The sequence below is a fragment of the Symsagittifera roscoffensis genome, chromosome 4, assembly GCF_963678635.1.
Source record: "Symsagittifera roscoffensis chromosome 4, txSymRosc1.1, whole genome shotgun sequence".
Lineage (NCBI taxonomy): Eukaryota > Metazoa > Xenacoelomorpha > Acoela > Convolutidae > Symsagittifera > Symsagittifera roscoffensis.
The window spans coordinates 61,560,557-61,577,226 of record NC_087065.1 but is presented as its reverse complement, the minus strand read 5'-3'; the positions used below and the strand labels follow the sequence as shown (position 1 = coordinate 61,577,226).

Sequence of the window (16,670 nt, the reverse complement as noted above, 5' to 3'; positions counted from 1 at the left end):
AAACAAAATTCTTTTCTCATTAGGTCAAAGACCTGCTGATAATGATGCACGACGCAGCTATGATAGCAGACAACGATCCCTATTCGGATCATTGTTAACTGATACATCTCTTGAATGGTTCAATGATAATGTAACCAATGCTACCACATGGGCACAACTCAAAGATCTCTTCCTAAACAGATTCACTGACGGACGAGATCAATTCAAACATAGAATTGATGCTGAAAATGCAGCTCGCCAAGATGGCGAATTAATAAAAAATTACTTCCACAGAATTAAATCTTCTGTAGATAGAGGATGGCCGGAAAGTATTGATGTAACAGTTCATGTTGATGAAGCTGCTCAAAATGCTGAGAGAACTATACAAACCAGACAAAGAAGTCAAAAGTATATCGATTTCTCAATTAAGGGACTAAGACCTCTAGCCCTTAAACAAAAAGCTCATGAATACATGATAGAGCATCCAAATGCCAATTGGGATCAATTCACAAATCATGTAATCACTAAGGATCTAACATTCATTGTTGCTACTGATCCTGCTAATAAGTCAACAACGGATAAAATGACTCAAATTGAAGAACTAACTAAATTGATCAAGAATCAAGAAGTTAGTGCAATCAATGACCAGACTTCATTTCAACGACGTCACCCTGACATCAAGGGAAGACCTAATAGTACACGATTCTGCGAATATTGTAGAATGAATGGACATTCTATATCTAGATGTTCAAAAAAGCAAGTTCAGGACGAAGTAAATAAGTTGAGGAAAGAGCTCACAACAAAAAATGAACGAAGAGTTTCATTTGAAACTGATTATAAACGAAATCCAAGACCGAATAACTTCCCTAACCAGAGTAACCCTAACCCAAGCAACCGGTTTTGGGATAACCAAAACAGATCTACTAACAATTCAAATCCTAGCCAAAATAACTATGGCATTCGCCATAATTATAACTATAACGGAAACAATTTCCAAAAGGCTAATGCACAATCGTCTTTCAATAACAAAAGACCCCAAACCTATGATGATAGGTATCCCAGAGAAAACAAATTCAGAGAAAATGAACAAGTTGCTAAACAGTTCTACGACCAAGAAAATAGGCAATTCAATAGTAACCCTAGAGGTCGACCATATAACACTGGAAGCTATAATAGCAATAACAGTCGAGACTCAACGCGATCTCAATCACCAAATTTTAGATCGAATCAAATACAGTCTGAAACTACCCACTGGGTTGAGGAAGAAGTCAATTACTGTGATGCTATCACTGATTTTTTTTCTTTAAACTATTAAAGTCTCCGAAACCAAGCGATGATAGTAATCCTAAATCAAGGATATATCTTAGCTTATATCATTTTGCCACCGGAGACAAAAATAATAATAGTGGACTTGAAATTGAATTCATGATTGATCCAGGATCAACTTGTAGTATCATAAACTACCCAACTTATCAAGAATTGGAAAAATTAGGTCAAAAAATGACAATTTACCGATCCAAAATTAAAGCAAAGACTTATAATGGATCTGATATACGTATGTTTGGCCATACATCTATTCAATCTTGTTTCGACACTGATGGAAAATATCCATCTAACCACAAAGTGTGGATAACTGAAGAAAAGACTGCTAATCTGTTAGGAGTAGACTTTTGTCATCTCTTCTTAAAAGCTCTCTACTTTGATATCCCCGCAGTTGAGCTCAAATCAAAAGAAGGTGTAATATCCTACGGGTTGATGAACAACGATAAAGAATATCCTAACGTTTCAAAAATTGTCTCAATTAACTTGAAAGAACCCTTGTTCATTCCAGCACGCTCTACATACTTATACAAACACTTGGCTGAACCAAATTCATACTTCGAAAAAGGGACTACATTCCTGCCTCATAAAAATACAACTAAAACCGAATTGGTTTTCATTAATACAGTTTGTACTCAAATTGAGCAAAGCCTACCTATCCTAATTGAGAATCAAAAAGATCATCCTGTCACACTAAACAAGTGTGTACTAGGCTATGCAGTAACTGATATTCAAGGATACGAGGATAAAATATTTGCTATCCACGATTGTGATGAGTTCACAACGAGAATTTTAAATGAAAGTTCAGAATTCGATAGCTGTTTCATGCTGAACACTGTTGTCAATACAACACAGGAAAGCAATACTCAATTATCCGGCCCCTGTCTACAATATGTAGACTTCAAAAAAAAGGTCCATATTCGAATCGAATATGCCCATTGCCCATACAATCTCTGCAGATAGAGCAATGAAAAAAGGATTTGCTGAATCAATTAGCAAAAGGTATCCTGAGCTACGACACTTTTGTAACTCAATACATGCTAACATTAACGATATTCTCATCTTCAATGATCCAAAATCTGGACAAATCATATATAACCTAATTACCAAACAGAGGTACTTTCAGAAACCCACTTACGACGCTATATTCAATACCTTGTCCGAAATGAAAGATCATGCTATAGCAAATAACATTCGATCTATTGCAATGCCCAAAATTGCTTGTGGCTTAGATAAAATGAATTGGGAAGAAGTTTCCAAAATCATTGTCGATGTATTCCAACATTCTCGAATTACTATATTTGTCTATGTTTCAGGACAAGAAATCAAGGACATGCCTGCCCTTGAAGTGTTTGATACAGAGAATGTATCAGAAATATTTGAACAAATTGGTTCAGATATAGTCAAAGTATGCAAAAATGAAAACGAAATAGCAACCGACTTTTCTAATGATGCAAAGAACCTTTGCAGGCCTCCCTTGAAAGAACAATTTAAAAAGTACCGAAACAAAGAACATAATGATCGGCTAATTGCGTTTCTAGTCAACAAAACGTTTACCCAATACTCCTCAATTGATAAGGACAATAGTAGTACTTTGGAAAAAATCGAAACTACTATTAAATTTTTATCTGACTTCGATTTCACACAAAGTGATATCTCGGATGATGAATTTGCAGATCTAATTCAAATGCTGATAGAGGATCAAGATGTTTATTCTCATCACAAATATGATATTGGAAAAACAAAACATAAATTCCATATACCACTTAAAAAGGACGCAACGTTCAAAAAACAACGACCGAGTAAAATCCCAGTCCATCTAAGAGATAAATTGGACAAGTTAATGGATGAATTAATCCAAGCAGGCATAGTCAGAGAACTAAATGAAAAAGATGATATGAACTCATGGTTCGTAAATCCAGTCATCATTCTTCCAAAAAAAGACTACGTTAAGTTGGTCTTGGATGCTAGGTATCTAAACTCAATCACAGATACTAGCAATTGTAGTTGGCCATTAGAACCACTACAAGTTCTCATGACCCGAATAAACGGATCATACTTCACAAGTAGTGATCTCTCTTGCGCCTACCATCAAGTACCTCTAACAGATGAGGCCCAGAAATTAACAAGCTTTATTGTAGGAGGTAGACAATATACCTACCAAGTTGGTTTCTATGGCTTGAAACCACTTCCAAATTTCTTCAGTAAACTAATGAGATATGCCTTCGGACCCCTCATTAAAGAAAAAAAAGCAATTACTTACATAGACGACACTCTGTTACAGAGTCAAAGTAAAAATGAAATGTTTGACACAATTCGAGAATATCATTCTCTTTTACGGAAGGCCAACTTAAAAGCTGCCCCTGATAAAACCTTTTTCTTCCTAAGAAAAGTTAAATTTCTAGGCCACGTTGTCTCTAAAGATGGTCTTTCCCCAATCGCTTCACGAATTGATGACATAAAAAAATTGAAATCCCCTGAATCAAAAACCGAAGTGTTAGGAGTATTAGGTGTCATGGGATTCTACAGCACATACATCATCAATTTTCATGTGGACGCAAAATGTCTATATGAACTCGCAAACAGTAGTGATAAGTTTCAATGGCTACCATGCCATGAAGAAGTTTTTCAAAAACTGAAAGACAAATTCTGTCATGATATTTCAAATGCCATACCTAATGTAAACTACCCATTCCACATTCACGCCGACTCCTCAAATGTAGGAACCGGATGTATACTCATCCAAGACTTTCCTGAAGGGAAAAGAATTGTTTCTGCCAATTCTAGAGTCTTTGATAAAGCTGAGCAGAAAATGTCTACTCAACATCGTGAATTATGTGCAATAATATCTGCTTTGCAAACCTATGAATTCTACATTATAGGTTCACCCTTTCCTCTATACCTATATTGCGACCACAGACCTATTCTCTTCTTATGGTCCAGAAAAGGACAACTTTCTCATAGATTTTTCAAATATCAAGTCATATTGACAAAATTCAACAATTTGAAAATAATCTATACCCCAGGTTCAAACCTAGCCTTTCCTGACTTATTGAGCCGAAATGTGCCCATCGCTGATATCAAAAGATATCAACTAGAACACAAAACCATTCCAAATGATATAAAGTTCATCCTAGACAATGGAGAACAAATATGTTATTCAGTACTCCACAAAGATGATAACATTTTTTAAAACGATTGCTATCCAGTCATTGCTCAAGTGCAAGGTGGAAAAAAGAAGTTAATCAACATAAGTGACAGAGGAGACTTCAGCATTGAAGATGCTCCAGAATATTTTGAAGAATCGTGTAGTGCGATTCAGAATATAACAGATTTCTTCCGATTTGGCAAACAAATTAACCAAATCAAACGACTATCTATACCAGATATAAACAATGAAAACATTTATGAAGAAATTCCAGATGAAGTATCTGCACTTGATGATCCTTTGGAAAATTCAGAATGGCTTGACTTATATGAAGGCAATGTTGAGAACAACCTTCTCAACGACCTGGTTAAAGCAAAAAATGATTTTGCAACCAAAACAAGATCTTTGAGGTTAATTGAACCCCTAAGTCTCCAATCTGAAGAGAATAAATCAGATTCACTTGAACTGATAGCAAAAATGACCGACTTTGCTAAAGAAGCAAATTTAGACGTTGAAACAATTATGCAAGAGCAGTGTAACGATACTGTAATCATAGATATCAAAAATTGCATAAAGCAAAACGAAAAGCCAGAAAGAAACAAAAAAAATCCTTATCGTGAAGAAAAAGGATTAAAAGCCTATATCAGGCAGTTTGAATTTTTATTCATTGAAGACCAACATGATCTTCTATGTATTAATGAATACAATGACTATACTAAGAGTCCAAAAATTTGCTTACCCATCTCCCTAGTGCTAAACTGCTTTGAGTTAGCTCATAAACATCCTCTTAGCGGTCATCACGGCGAAACAAAAACTTTGGAAATAATCAAAAGATATTTCTATTGGCCCGGACTCTATAAATGGGTCAACATGCTTCTTCATGATTGCCTAGAATGTCAGAAAAATAAACCTAAACGAAAAGACCTGAATGAAGCTCCATTACAACAATGGGGACAATTAGAAACAATCCCAATGAAAACGATCCACATTGATCATAAAGGTCCACTTAGACCATCAAGTCACGGCAAAAACTTTTGCTTAGTTGTGATAGATGCCTTCTCTAGATATCTTCAAGTATATCCATGCACCCATGCAGACTAAGGAAACTATTAAGCTCTTAAAGAAATACATCACAACATTTGGTATTCCACAACAAATTATTCATGATAATGGAAGTGCATTCATGAGTAATGACTTTGCTCATTGGTCCTCTGAATTGGGAATAACCCTGAGGCCAAGAACTACTTACTCGCCTTGGACTAACGGAAAAGTTGAAGTCCAGAATAAACGTTTAACCCAGTACTTTCGACATTTCTTGAGTACCTCAGGCTCAAACTGGTCTGAATTAACAAATAAATTTGGTTTTGCACATAACACCGCCATTAATTCAAGTACAGGTTACACTCCATATGAGGTCTTTGGCATAAAACCTCAGGTTCCCCTTAGCCTTAAATTAGGCCTCTACCGCGACCAAAACAAAAGATGTACCTCTGAATTTTGCGCTGGTCTCGAAAATCATGCTCATACCGAGCATAAGTCAAACAATGAGACCATAGATAGATTTCTAAAAAATCAAATTTCCGCCGAAATACTAAAAAGGGAAAATGATTTTAAGTTGATTTATAGTAACACCTATACCCATTGCCGCCGCATCACTAATAAGGCCCACATGTTCCGAAATCAATTTAAATTAGGACGGCCTATAAAAGAAGGCACTAAGGTATTACTAGAAAATAGATCCAAACCACTATTGAAAAGTCAAAAGCTTTTGAATTTGAGATCTGGACCTTACACCGTAATTGAAAAAATCACGGAAGTAACATACGGAATTCAAAATGATTTCACTAACGAAAAAAAGATTGTCCACCGCAATCATATTGTTGAATACTTTCCTAAAGAACAACAAATGCCCAAGCTACTACAAGAGTACTCTAGTGATTTATTTTCAAGTGATTTTTATGATCATATAACAAATCATCAAATCGACTCTTTCAATAAACCTAAACAGGTTGAAAATCTACAATACCAGTTTTGGCCAGTAGTCAACAATGGTTATCAGCAAATGACTGATCATACCCCTACAAATGAGGATCAAAATAAAACCATTGTTCATGAACACTCATTAAATTCAGGCAGAGAAACCATGCATCTAAGAACTTTGTTCGATGCGACTGCGATTGACCAGAATCTTAGACCTATTCGAAGTTCAACCCCCTATCCTGTTGATAAAACCCCTAATCCTTCAACTAGTCAATCTAGTAGTTATGGCCACCGCCGCCTACCTAGCCATAAGTCCTAATACTAGTCTCGCAAATGACTTTGGCCGCCGCCACCAAAATATAACAACACAATATAATACTCCCCGTCCTCCTGATATCCCTCGTTTATCTGAATCATCAGAAAGGTTTACTGATGGAAAAAATGTCCCTCATAGCTCTCAGGAAAGCTTCTATGAGAACACTCGATCCGCACCTGGATCACTTTCTGAATCCAAAAAACCTAAACGGACAAATCGTCCTACAAACTTTTATGGAACTACAATTCCATCTAGTTTAATTGGCAAATTTAAAAAGAAATAAAAACACTAAACCATTTATTTGGCCAAACTAAATATTTTTTTAATTCTTTTTATTGGCCTTTTCTTTTTTTTCTTTTTCTACTTTATAAATATTTCGTTTGTAATAAAAACACAAAACACCAAAAATAACATGTTAACAAATAGATTTAAAAATAACTTTTATAACTATAAGACTTAATATCCGTGTAAGATTTCACTAGTTTGACAGCCGCCATCTTTTCCAAAGAGTTTTCAGCGGCCCTACTCAGGCTCCTCACTGCAAACTGCAGCGCTGAATAAGGCCGCCACCAAGCTTGATATATCTCCTCCAACATAATATCCAGCTCTATTTTCCTTTCAAACTCTTCCTCTACCACTGGCTTTTTGAAGAATTCTTCTTGAAACTAAAACAAATTTATATAGTATTTCTTATGTTGCCATGCCACTTGAATAAAATTTTTTTTTATTATTACTTTTTAAATTGGGTGTATTGTAAAACAAACTTACATCCTCCCCAAAGAACAAGGACAAAAAGTCCATTGTTTCTTGCGAAACCACATGGTTTCCACTCCATGGGCTCCGAAGTTTCTTCGCGAAGCACCTACTTTGTATTGAGCCCAGCTCAAATAGTTCATCGGTATTCAGGACCGGATACTTGAAGACGTAACTCCGGTCCATAAAGATCATGAATTCCATGGGCGTTAGATTTGCACCTTTCTCTATTAATCCGTCGTAGATTTCCACCCTTCTCTCGACTTCCTTGTCCTCCAGCAAGGCTTCGTGTTTAAAATCTAGCTCATCCCGTAAGTTTAAAAACTTCTCCGGGAAGTCCACCAGATTATCTTCGGGATTGATAAAATTCATTCTGGACGATGAAAAGTTTTTTTTAAAGAAAAAATACAGATCGTTCAAACTAAAAGGAAAGCAAACAAATGATGTTGCTTTTAGTCCTCTTTTATGAAGAGATGTTATTTTTCATTTTCCTCCTCCAATAAGGAAGGGGAATGCAGTTGTTAAAAATTAACATCAGCATAAACGAATAAAAATCATTCCACTGCTAGATCTCAACAAATCAAAACTAAGTAGAAAAACCACGACATTAAACCAGAGTGGAAAAAACCACAAAACGAATGGCGACGGAATTACGACTTAAAAAGAGTCACTTCCGAAAGACGCCGAATAACAACGGCCAATCAGAGCTTAGATTTGCAAAAAAGCAAAAACAGCCTTTAAAAACTAACTGATATACAGTTGTTTTCATTCTTGCTCAATTCCACATCTTCCATTCAAAACCTCCTCTCTCTCCAAAAAATAAATCTCCTGAATTCCTCAACAAAATTGAAATCTAACTCAGATTTTTCATCACAAAAATCCACAAAATGACAAATCCAAATAGCGAACTAGAGGAAGGTGAACTAATGGACCAAGATCATGTTCTAACCACTCTCGAGGAAATGCTTAAAGTGAGTACTTTTAAAAATTCTTTTGCTATCATTCACCACCAAAAAATATATTTGCAAAAAATTTATTTGGTTGGTCTTTTAACTCTAATAATACTTTCGAATCAAACCTCAGCATTTGATCCGAAAGAACAATTATATGCAAATACTGCAAATAATCTTCGGGTTGCTCATTATGATCGTCAACTAATGACTTCTAACAAAATGTTCTCTCTAAATAAAGTAGCACCTTGCAAAGTCCAACCAGAAAATATTAAAGTAGCTCATGCTTATGTTACTCTATATCAGAGACATTATCGCACAAAAGTAAATGCGACAATGTGTCGAATCAAACACCAATCAATGCGTTGGTTCTGCGATTCTTTTGATTCGAGTGGTATCGACGCTCGACAAAATATGATCACTACTGATCTTCATTTATCTGCCGATCAATGTAAATTGGCCGCCGATAGAGGCTATCTTAACCTAGGCTATGCTAGTATTGGAAATATTCCTTTCAAATTTAATGTTAAAACAGTAACTAATGCCCATGCTGGCAAAGTTGACGGCAAACATCATAACGAATGTGATGGCCGTTCTTGGATTAAATTGGACACTTTTGAAACTTACATGCAAAATGTAACTCTGACTGTTAACCTCAAAGATGGAACAGTCAATAATTGGCAAAACATTCCTTTGCCCTGTCCAGTGTCTACAAATGGATGTGAAACAACATCCTTAGACGCTTTTGCTTATACTTGGGAAGAACCCAACAATTGCATTTTCACTGTTTTAAACAGATCTCCGGCTAAAATGATTCAAAACGAAGAATCATACTATATAATTAAAGGCGATTCTAGCCCATCTATTCATTCTACCCATACAAGGGATTCTCAAAAATTTATGCTACAGGTGATGAATAAACCGCAGTCTCTTTGTGGTCATCCCAGAATAGTGTATCCAACTTCATATGATTCACTTTTTATTGCATACGCTGACGGTTTCAATATGGATACTGGAATCCAAGTTAAACCAACCCCAGAAACGGGAACTATTCATAATGCCGGCCAACCAAATTCTACTTTTCTCACATTAAGTGATGATTCGCCGCCACTCCAATTTTCAAGTCATCAAATTGACTACGAAGCTCATATAGGTACCAAATTGGACTATATTCTTTTTTATAGCTTCTACATGCTCAGAACGGCCGAGTTAGCCCTTCTGCAAAATCAATGTGAGCTAGAACGCTCCTCAATATTAAATACTTTAATGCTTTCACTTGAAAGCCCCCGTTTGGCTGGCTATATTCTAACCAAAAACCGTTCTATGTTCTTAGAGACCAATGGCAATGTTGCCTGGCTCTACCATTGTCCGAAATTTTATTCACCTTTGCAATTAATGGATGAATGCTATAATCGCATTCCCATTATGTATAAGGAAAACATTCGATTTGTCGATCCAATTACGCGACAAACTTTTCAGTCGGCAGATCTACAAGACTGCTCCGACAAACATTCGAATCTCTTTCAACTAGATGTTGATGATGATAAGTCCTGGATTGAATTAACCCCTCAAATTACAAGGGTTACAGGACCATATCTCTTTAAACCAAAAGAGATAATTCAAAAGATTAAGCATTCTCTAGCCTCTAGCCAAGGCGCTTCAATCTACACTTATGCTCAAATGCAAAAATTCTGGAATATGATTTCCGATAATTCAGAGATGAAAGGAATACTGCAAAAAGTATCCAGGTCCTTTCTAAATGCTAAAAAAATTCTTTTCAAGGACTCATACAGCCCACTAGGCTCTTCCCAAACAATCTATTTGGACTATCTCATCTCTCCAAACTTTTGGAAAAACGAATGCACCCGTATATTTGGGAAAGTACAATACTATTCAGAAAAATGCGGAATAGTCTTCGCTTCTTTTCTATTTGTGAAATTTGTTCTAGATTGCCTAGTATTCATAATAAAGGCTATGCATATTCACAAAATCACCGGCCGCTCACTACACTTTGGCAAAGTATTGCTTGCCGCTTCATATAATATACTTTTCACTTCCATAGTGACCTCAATTTTCACTCAAGATGAGCAAACTGAAAAAATAGAACAAGAATGTGATCAAAAAATACAAGCTCCTCTTTTAGAGGAAATTGATAAAATAAACCAGGATCGCATGTATCCTCACATCCAATTAACAAGTTTTGAGAGAAGAACTCACTTGGATCACCCAACAAACCCAGTCTAAAAAAAAAAAATTCTACTGTTCTAGGATATACCAACTGATTTAACTATGGACGCAACACTTGATGACGACTTGAGAGATTTTGAGGATCTTCTCTCACTCCTGCCACCAACCGATCCACTGGACTCGCAGATTTCAGCACTCACTCAACAACCAACTGTTTCTACTACTACAACACCAACTGCAAAGCCGACCTCAACACGATCCTTCGTTGAGCCACTACTTCAAACCAATTCAGCTGTCCCAATAACTACAGCATCACAGCCACCACCCCTAAAAATTTCACCCCCTGATTTCAAAATACCCCTGGTTCCCTCGAATTCCAAAATTAAAAAGCGAACCCAGATTGTAAAACCATATAAGATACTAACGGCAAATACGCCGGTATCAACTTCTCAATATCCAATGACCATTAGGCGACAGCCCTTGCACCCCACTGAATTAAACACTAAATTACATATTCAGTTAGAAAGGGAACGATACATTAATTCTAACAGTAATCCCGGCTTCGATATGGATCTCAATTATGCTTTGAATCCATTAATCAATCGTTTTAAATTAGAAGCCTATCACCCTATAAAAAAAATGTATTCCATAACTAATTCCCTTCTTGAATATCAAAAAATCTATGTCCCAGCAAAATATCTGACAGCAAAATTACAAACCCCCCAGTTAGATGACTATACTGAGCAAATTCAGCGCAGTCATATCCATGAAACGCATCAAATCCGGGAGCTGAAAAAGCAAATCCACAATTTGAAAACAAAAAATCACCAACTTATAGCCCGGTTGGAAGGAAAATTGTAAAAATTTATCCTTTAATTTAAACATTTACTCTTTCGCTTTATATAGCTATGTAGTATAGCTATTAATTTCCTTTCTCATCAATTTTGACTTTTATAAAAAAGAAAAATCACAAAAAATACCCCCTTTGTATGAACCAGCCCTCCCCTTATTACGCGTTTGGACAGACTTCACATACTTCAGGAAGAAAAGGAGACTTCGGAAAAAGAATGTTTAAGGAATAAAACTAACCTTCAAACTTTTGAGAAACAAATAATTTTGATGTATTTTATTTTATAGTTAAATCCCTTGGTTGTGTAAACTCTATTTTGATTTATAAATGTAGCTGATGTGTTTATATTCATTCAAGCCTGACTCAAAGTATCAGTTGTTCAAAAACATCTGCTACCTGTAATACCAACAAACTATTGAACCAACTTTATGAGATTGAAAGAAAAAGCTTCGATCGATCAACAATTACCCCACTATTCAAGTGAAAGTAATAAAAATGAAAGTTTCAGTTTTTTCCTCTCCAAATAGGAGGATGGATATGTTCTGATTTCAAATAGAAACAGAAACATGAATTATTTTACTGCGTTCACAAAATGTGACGCCGCCGCCACCACCAAAAGAAATATGTTTTTATTCCCTTGCAAAAGGAAGGGAAATGCTATTGGAATAATTCGTATAACGTTTTAAGCATTGAGAATTGAAACGACTATTCTCATTCAATGCGAATATTAACGATTCCTCTCGTAAAATACGACCATACGAAACCTTCTTCTCGTAAAATACGAATGTACGAATAGAGAATACGAAGTTAAGAAGTAACTTCTCATTTGATACGAAAAGTGGCGTGATTTCCCCATCTGAGTATAAATAGAAGCTCAAAACTACGGAAATTCATTCCCAACAATATCTCTTCTAACACCACAACCTCCCTCTCTATATTCCCAACAATATCTCTTCTAACACCAACACCACTCTCTTCTACCACCCCAACCAATCTCTAAAATAATATCTACTCTCAGTAAAAATATCTCTAATCTCACCGTTAAAATAGATATTGAGTCAAAAGGCAACTTGCTGTAAATTCATACCAACTTCTTTTTCTAATAAAACATTTTTCAGCGAATTTTAGATTTACTTTCTAAGATAGAAAGTAGAAAGGACCCTTTATTCCTAGCAAGCGTTTTGTCCGACGTCTATAGTTTTGCTAGCGTAATATATTTTCCGATCTCTCCCAAAGCAATTATAATTTTGAAAAAAGAGCAGGCCAAAATTTTGAAAAAACAGGCCAAAAAATGCGTTTTAGGCACTTTTTGGAAAATTTTGACCAAAAAATTGCGTTTTTTTTGGCGCGCGCTCCCCCTCAAATTAAGAATATATTGGCGACTTCAGAAAATGTTTAGGGTCTGTCACCAAAAATTGATATCTCAAAATAGTACAAAGGGGGACACTTTGGGTCGGCAGGGGCTCGAATTGCCGAGGGGGAGTGTCCCCCCTAAATCCGCCCGTGGCTTAAGTAGTGATCTCTTCTGAGGTCCGAAACAAGAATTAATATCTTCACGCGTTTATTTCATGCGAGCATAGTGTCATTATTTTCATACTGCTTTCTTTCACTGCTTTCTTTCATGAGCTTCGTTTTGCCACCAGAGAGGGTGCTGGAACATGTGCGCAGTGTGTTGAGTGAGGCGATGGACGAAGACGAGGCAGTAGAGTGGGACAGTGCATTGGAACTGTACAGTGAAGTGCGTACTCTCACTCTTGTTTTTAAACATTGCAAGTCCTAGCAACTTGTGTAAAAGAGTTTTTGTAAAGAATTTGTATGCCAGAAACATGCCGGGGTTCTTTCATCTTATGGTCGCACTCATCACTTCTTTTAATTGTCAGCCAGCAGTTTCTTTTCGTGTTGAAAGTGTTAGATAATTTTTCGGCTGAACCAGCGTTTATAAAAGAAGCTTAAGAATTAATTAATGTATTAGAAACAGGTTCTCAACTTCCTTATTGCTTCTTCAGTTGTTTATAAATTCGTATATTCTAATTATTTCTTCACCTTAACTCAGCAAAAAGTAATCTTGAATATTTTTTTCTTCAAGTTTTCAAGGAATAGCGAGTTAAAAAGCCTGTGAACAATCTCCTCCCCCTAAATGTCCAAGTGAACTATCATTGTCAGCCCCCCCTCCCGAAAAAATCTCACGCCAAGATGCCTAATGCTTTGTTTGGGTGCTAGAATGGTCGACATGAAAATTGGTTGAATTATTCTGTCAGAAATTAAAATAATTATTTCACTTGCGAGTACAAGTGTACTTGTAATCGGGAAGTAGACTTTCTCCGTAAACAACTCTTCTTACAAATGTAGGAAAAGTGTAGTTACTTTCACGTGCAGGCTGCTGACCTTCCCCATTTCTTGAAAATTATAATAAAGCTACCATCATTTAAGTAGTAATTAGGTTGAGTTCATTTTAAGCAGTAAGTTTTCCGGATGCTGGGTTTTCGTCCTAGTTTTCTGTGGATCTATTTCCAGTGTTTAGTTATCTTTTATCTGGTACGATTCTTGAAGTGATAAATCTCCGCTGCATGGAAAATATATGCGTGTTTTCGTGTGTTTCAGAAGGTATGGGTCTTGAAAACATATAAAACTCAGTTGCTCAAAAAAAATTTATGATATCAGTTTTGTTTTTAGCTGAACGAGAGTTCAACCCAAATAATGTAGCCTTAATAGCTGCTCGATAAGTCTGACAAATGATTTTGTGGAGATCATCCGAAAAACTTATAAAAATTTTATTGGTGTAGTTTTTTCAAGTTTTTCCAAGTTATTGTTCCGAGCACTGAAAGCGAGGAGGAGCTTTGTATTCGAGTGTGTTAGTTGTTTTCTTTCGAATGATATATCATATTACAGCCTCCTCAGTTGTGCTTTAAACAACATGAAAAAGGTCCAAGAAAATTTCTGAGTGTCGAGAAAAACCAGTTTGAGTTTTTTGTTTTTTTTTCGTCTAATTTTAAGCGCATAAAGCGAGCGAGCAGGCTTTGTTTGTTTTACAGTTTTAAAACTTAATAAAACTAGTTTTACTCAAGTGAAATTAGTTACCGAGATTTCTTTTAGCGCCTTTTTGGAAATAAAAGTTTAAGAAAGCATCAAAAAAACTTCTCCAAAAAGTTTAATAATTTAAAAGTTTTATATTTTTTTATTTCAAAAACTTGTCAATTGTCCCTAATTTTTGTACTATCGAAATTTTAGGCTTTCGCATAGATTTTCTGATCACACCAAAAGTAAAAGACGACGCAGTTTGAAAAATTAGCTTTTGTTAAATAAGGAAATAAGGCCGCAACATACTGCTATTTGCACAGCAACCGGTCATCCTTTTTTAGGTAATTTTTCAACTTAATTTTTTGAAATAGATTCGAATTGCATTTTTTTCTATTCGCTATGAATGTTTTTGTTTGACTAGTAATGCAACGGTTTCGTTGTATTGCAATTGTTGCGGAGTTCAGCTTCGCCTCTGCGTGAATATCATTATAAAGGTTATCAGACGAGTTATAGCGGGTTATTAAAACGAAGAGAGAAATCTTATTTCGGGTAAATGATAACACTTGTGTTTTCTCAGAACCTCGGCTTTCGAAGGCTGACTTTTGAATGGAAACGATTTTTGTTCCTTTAACCAAATGAATTTTATCCCCTCCAAAAAACTGGATGGGAGAATCGATATGGCTGAAAATAAAAAATGAAAGAAAAGAACAATAATTCCAGTAACTCAGTAAACTTTTCTCCTTGAAATCAATGGTTTTCAATTAGCTGAAAAACAAACTTTTTTTTTAAATTTGATATTCAGAATTGAGTCGTTCGTGAGTTTTGTCTTTGTATTGGGTGTGTTTTAGATTTTCTTTTTGTTTTCCATGCCAAATCAGGTACCACAAATAATTATCGAAATGAGTCGAGTGATCTATCATCTTAAAGCCGTTTCAATTAAGATTCGAACGGCATTAAAAAATTTATTTTTTATAGTGTCGAGAAAAACCGGTATTAAATTTTTGAATTTTGGTCTAGTTTCGTACTAATATGGTGTGAGTGTGTAGGCTTACAATAGCTTTACTCAAACAAAAGTTTTTTAGCGCCATTTTGTAAAGGAAGGAAATACTGAAAAAGTTACAAGGAGTTTAATAATTATAATAAATTTGTGCAATAATCCAACTATGTAGAAAACTTGCGATTGAAAGCACACCAACTTGAGGCAGCGGAGAATGTAATTCAACCAGTTGAAGCGCTGCTGAGAAGTTACTATTAAGTATCATCCTGTTCTGACGTGATTCGTAAATCTATCGACCAATTAGCCATAAGAAAAAAAAGATTGTAGAGTAATACAAATAGAAATTTGGAACGCAATTTATTCATATCTTTTTTAAAGAATATAATCGGAAAAAACGAAAATTTTTAGACCTATTTCGATTTCAACTAATACGATTTTGTTTTTTGGGTGTACGCTTTATGATCCAATGATTTTTTCTAAAGATCTTAATGCTTTCGTACCTAAACATTTTGTTAAATGTGTCGCAATCAACAAATAAGTATCTCTTAGTTTTGCATTAGATTGTCTTTTGACTATCTAGGATCATTTAAAACTTTTCTAATAATATTCAAATTGATAAGGGAGTTATATAGTGTCCGTGTTTTCTCGGAGATAGGTTTTTAAGTTATTTTACGTTAATTTTTCTTGTTAGTGATTTTTTTCTTCTAGTGGTATGTTAAGTGATTTGTCTAATTCTTGATTTAAAATGAATATTTTTTTTACTTCGCCATTTTCATGTTCTTGTCTTATTACTTTAGAAAGTAATTTCAATAGTTCGTATGCGTATAATTCATTGATTAAATAAATGCTCTGCATTTTGCTTATTGTCCTTACTTCGTTTGTTTTTTTTTTTCAAGCGAAACGCAATTCGAATTTAAAAAATTTGTACCTGCAAATTTCTTTAAGCAATTTTATTGGCAACTCCCTTTACTAAAATACTATTTTGATGTATAGATTGTATAAACTGCGTGTAAGTTCTAAGCAGAACAGATGAGCTGTGAAACAGTTTTTTAAAATGAAAAATGGAAATCGATTGCGTTTTTTTCTTACTGTTTCAATATGTTGGTTGAAGGTAAAAGTTTGATCCAAATTTAATCCCAGTTTTTAAACTGCATTTCTTAATTCTATTGTGT

At 35.2% G+C, this 16,670-nt stretch overlaps 2 protein-coding genes across 2 annotated transcripts in view; both read left to right on the top strand.

Annotated features, from left to right (window-relative positions):
• Positions 1-16,670, top strand: part of LOC134845134 (26S proteasome non-ATPase regulatory subunit 1-like) — a 428,069-nt gene that overhangs the window by 225,674 nt on the left and 185,725 nt on the right. The window lies entirely within an intron of this gene.
• Positions 1-16,670, top strand: part of LOC134844975 (calpain-7-like) — a 31,716-nt gene that overhangs the window by 1,887 nt on the left and 13,159 nt on the right. The window contains exon 2 of the mRNA XM_063861801.1: positions 13,127-13,221. Within this exon, the coding sequence (XP_063717871.1) occupies positions 13,127-13,221 (95 nt within the window). The remainder of the gene's footprint in view (positions 1-13,126; positions 13,222-16,670) is intronic.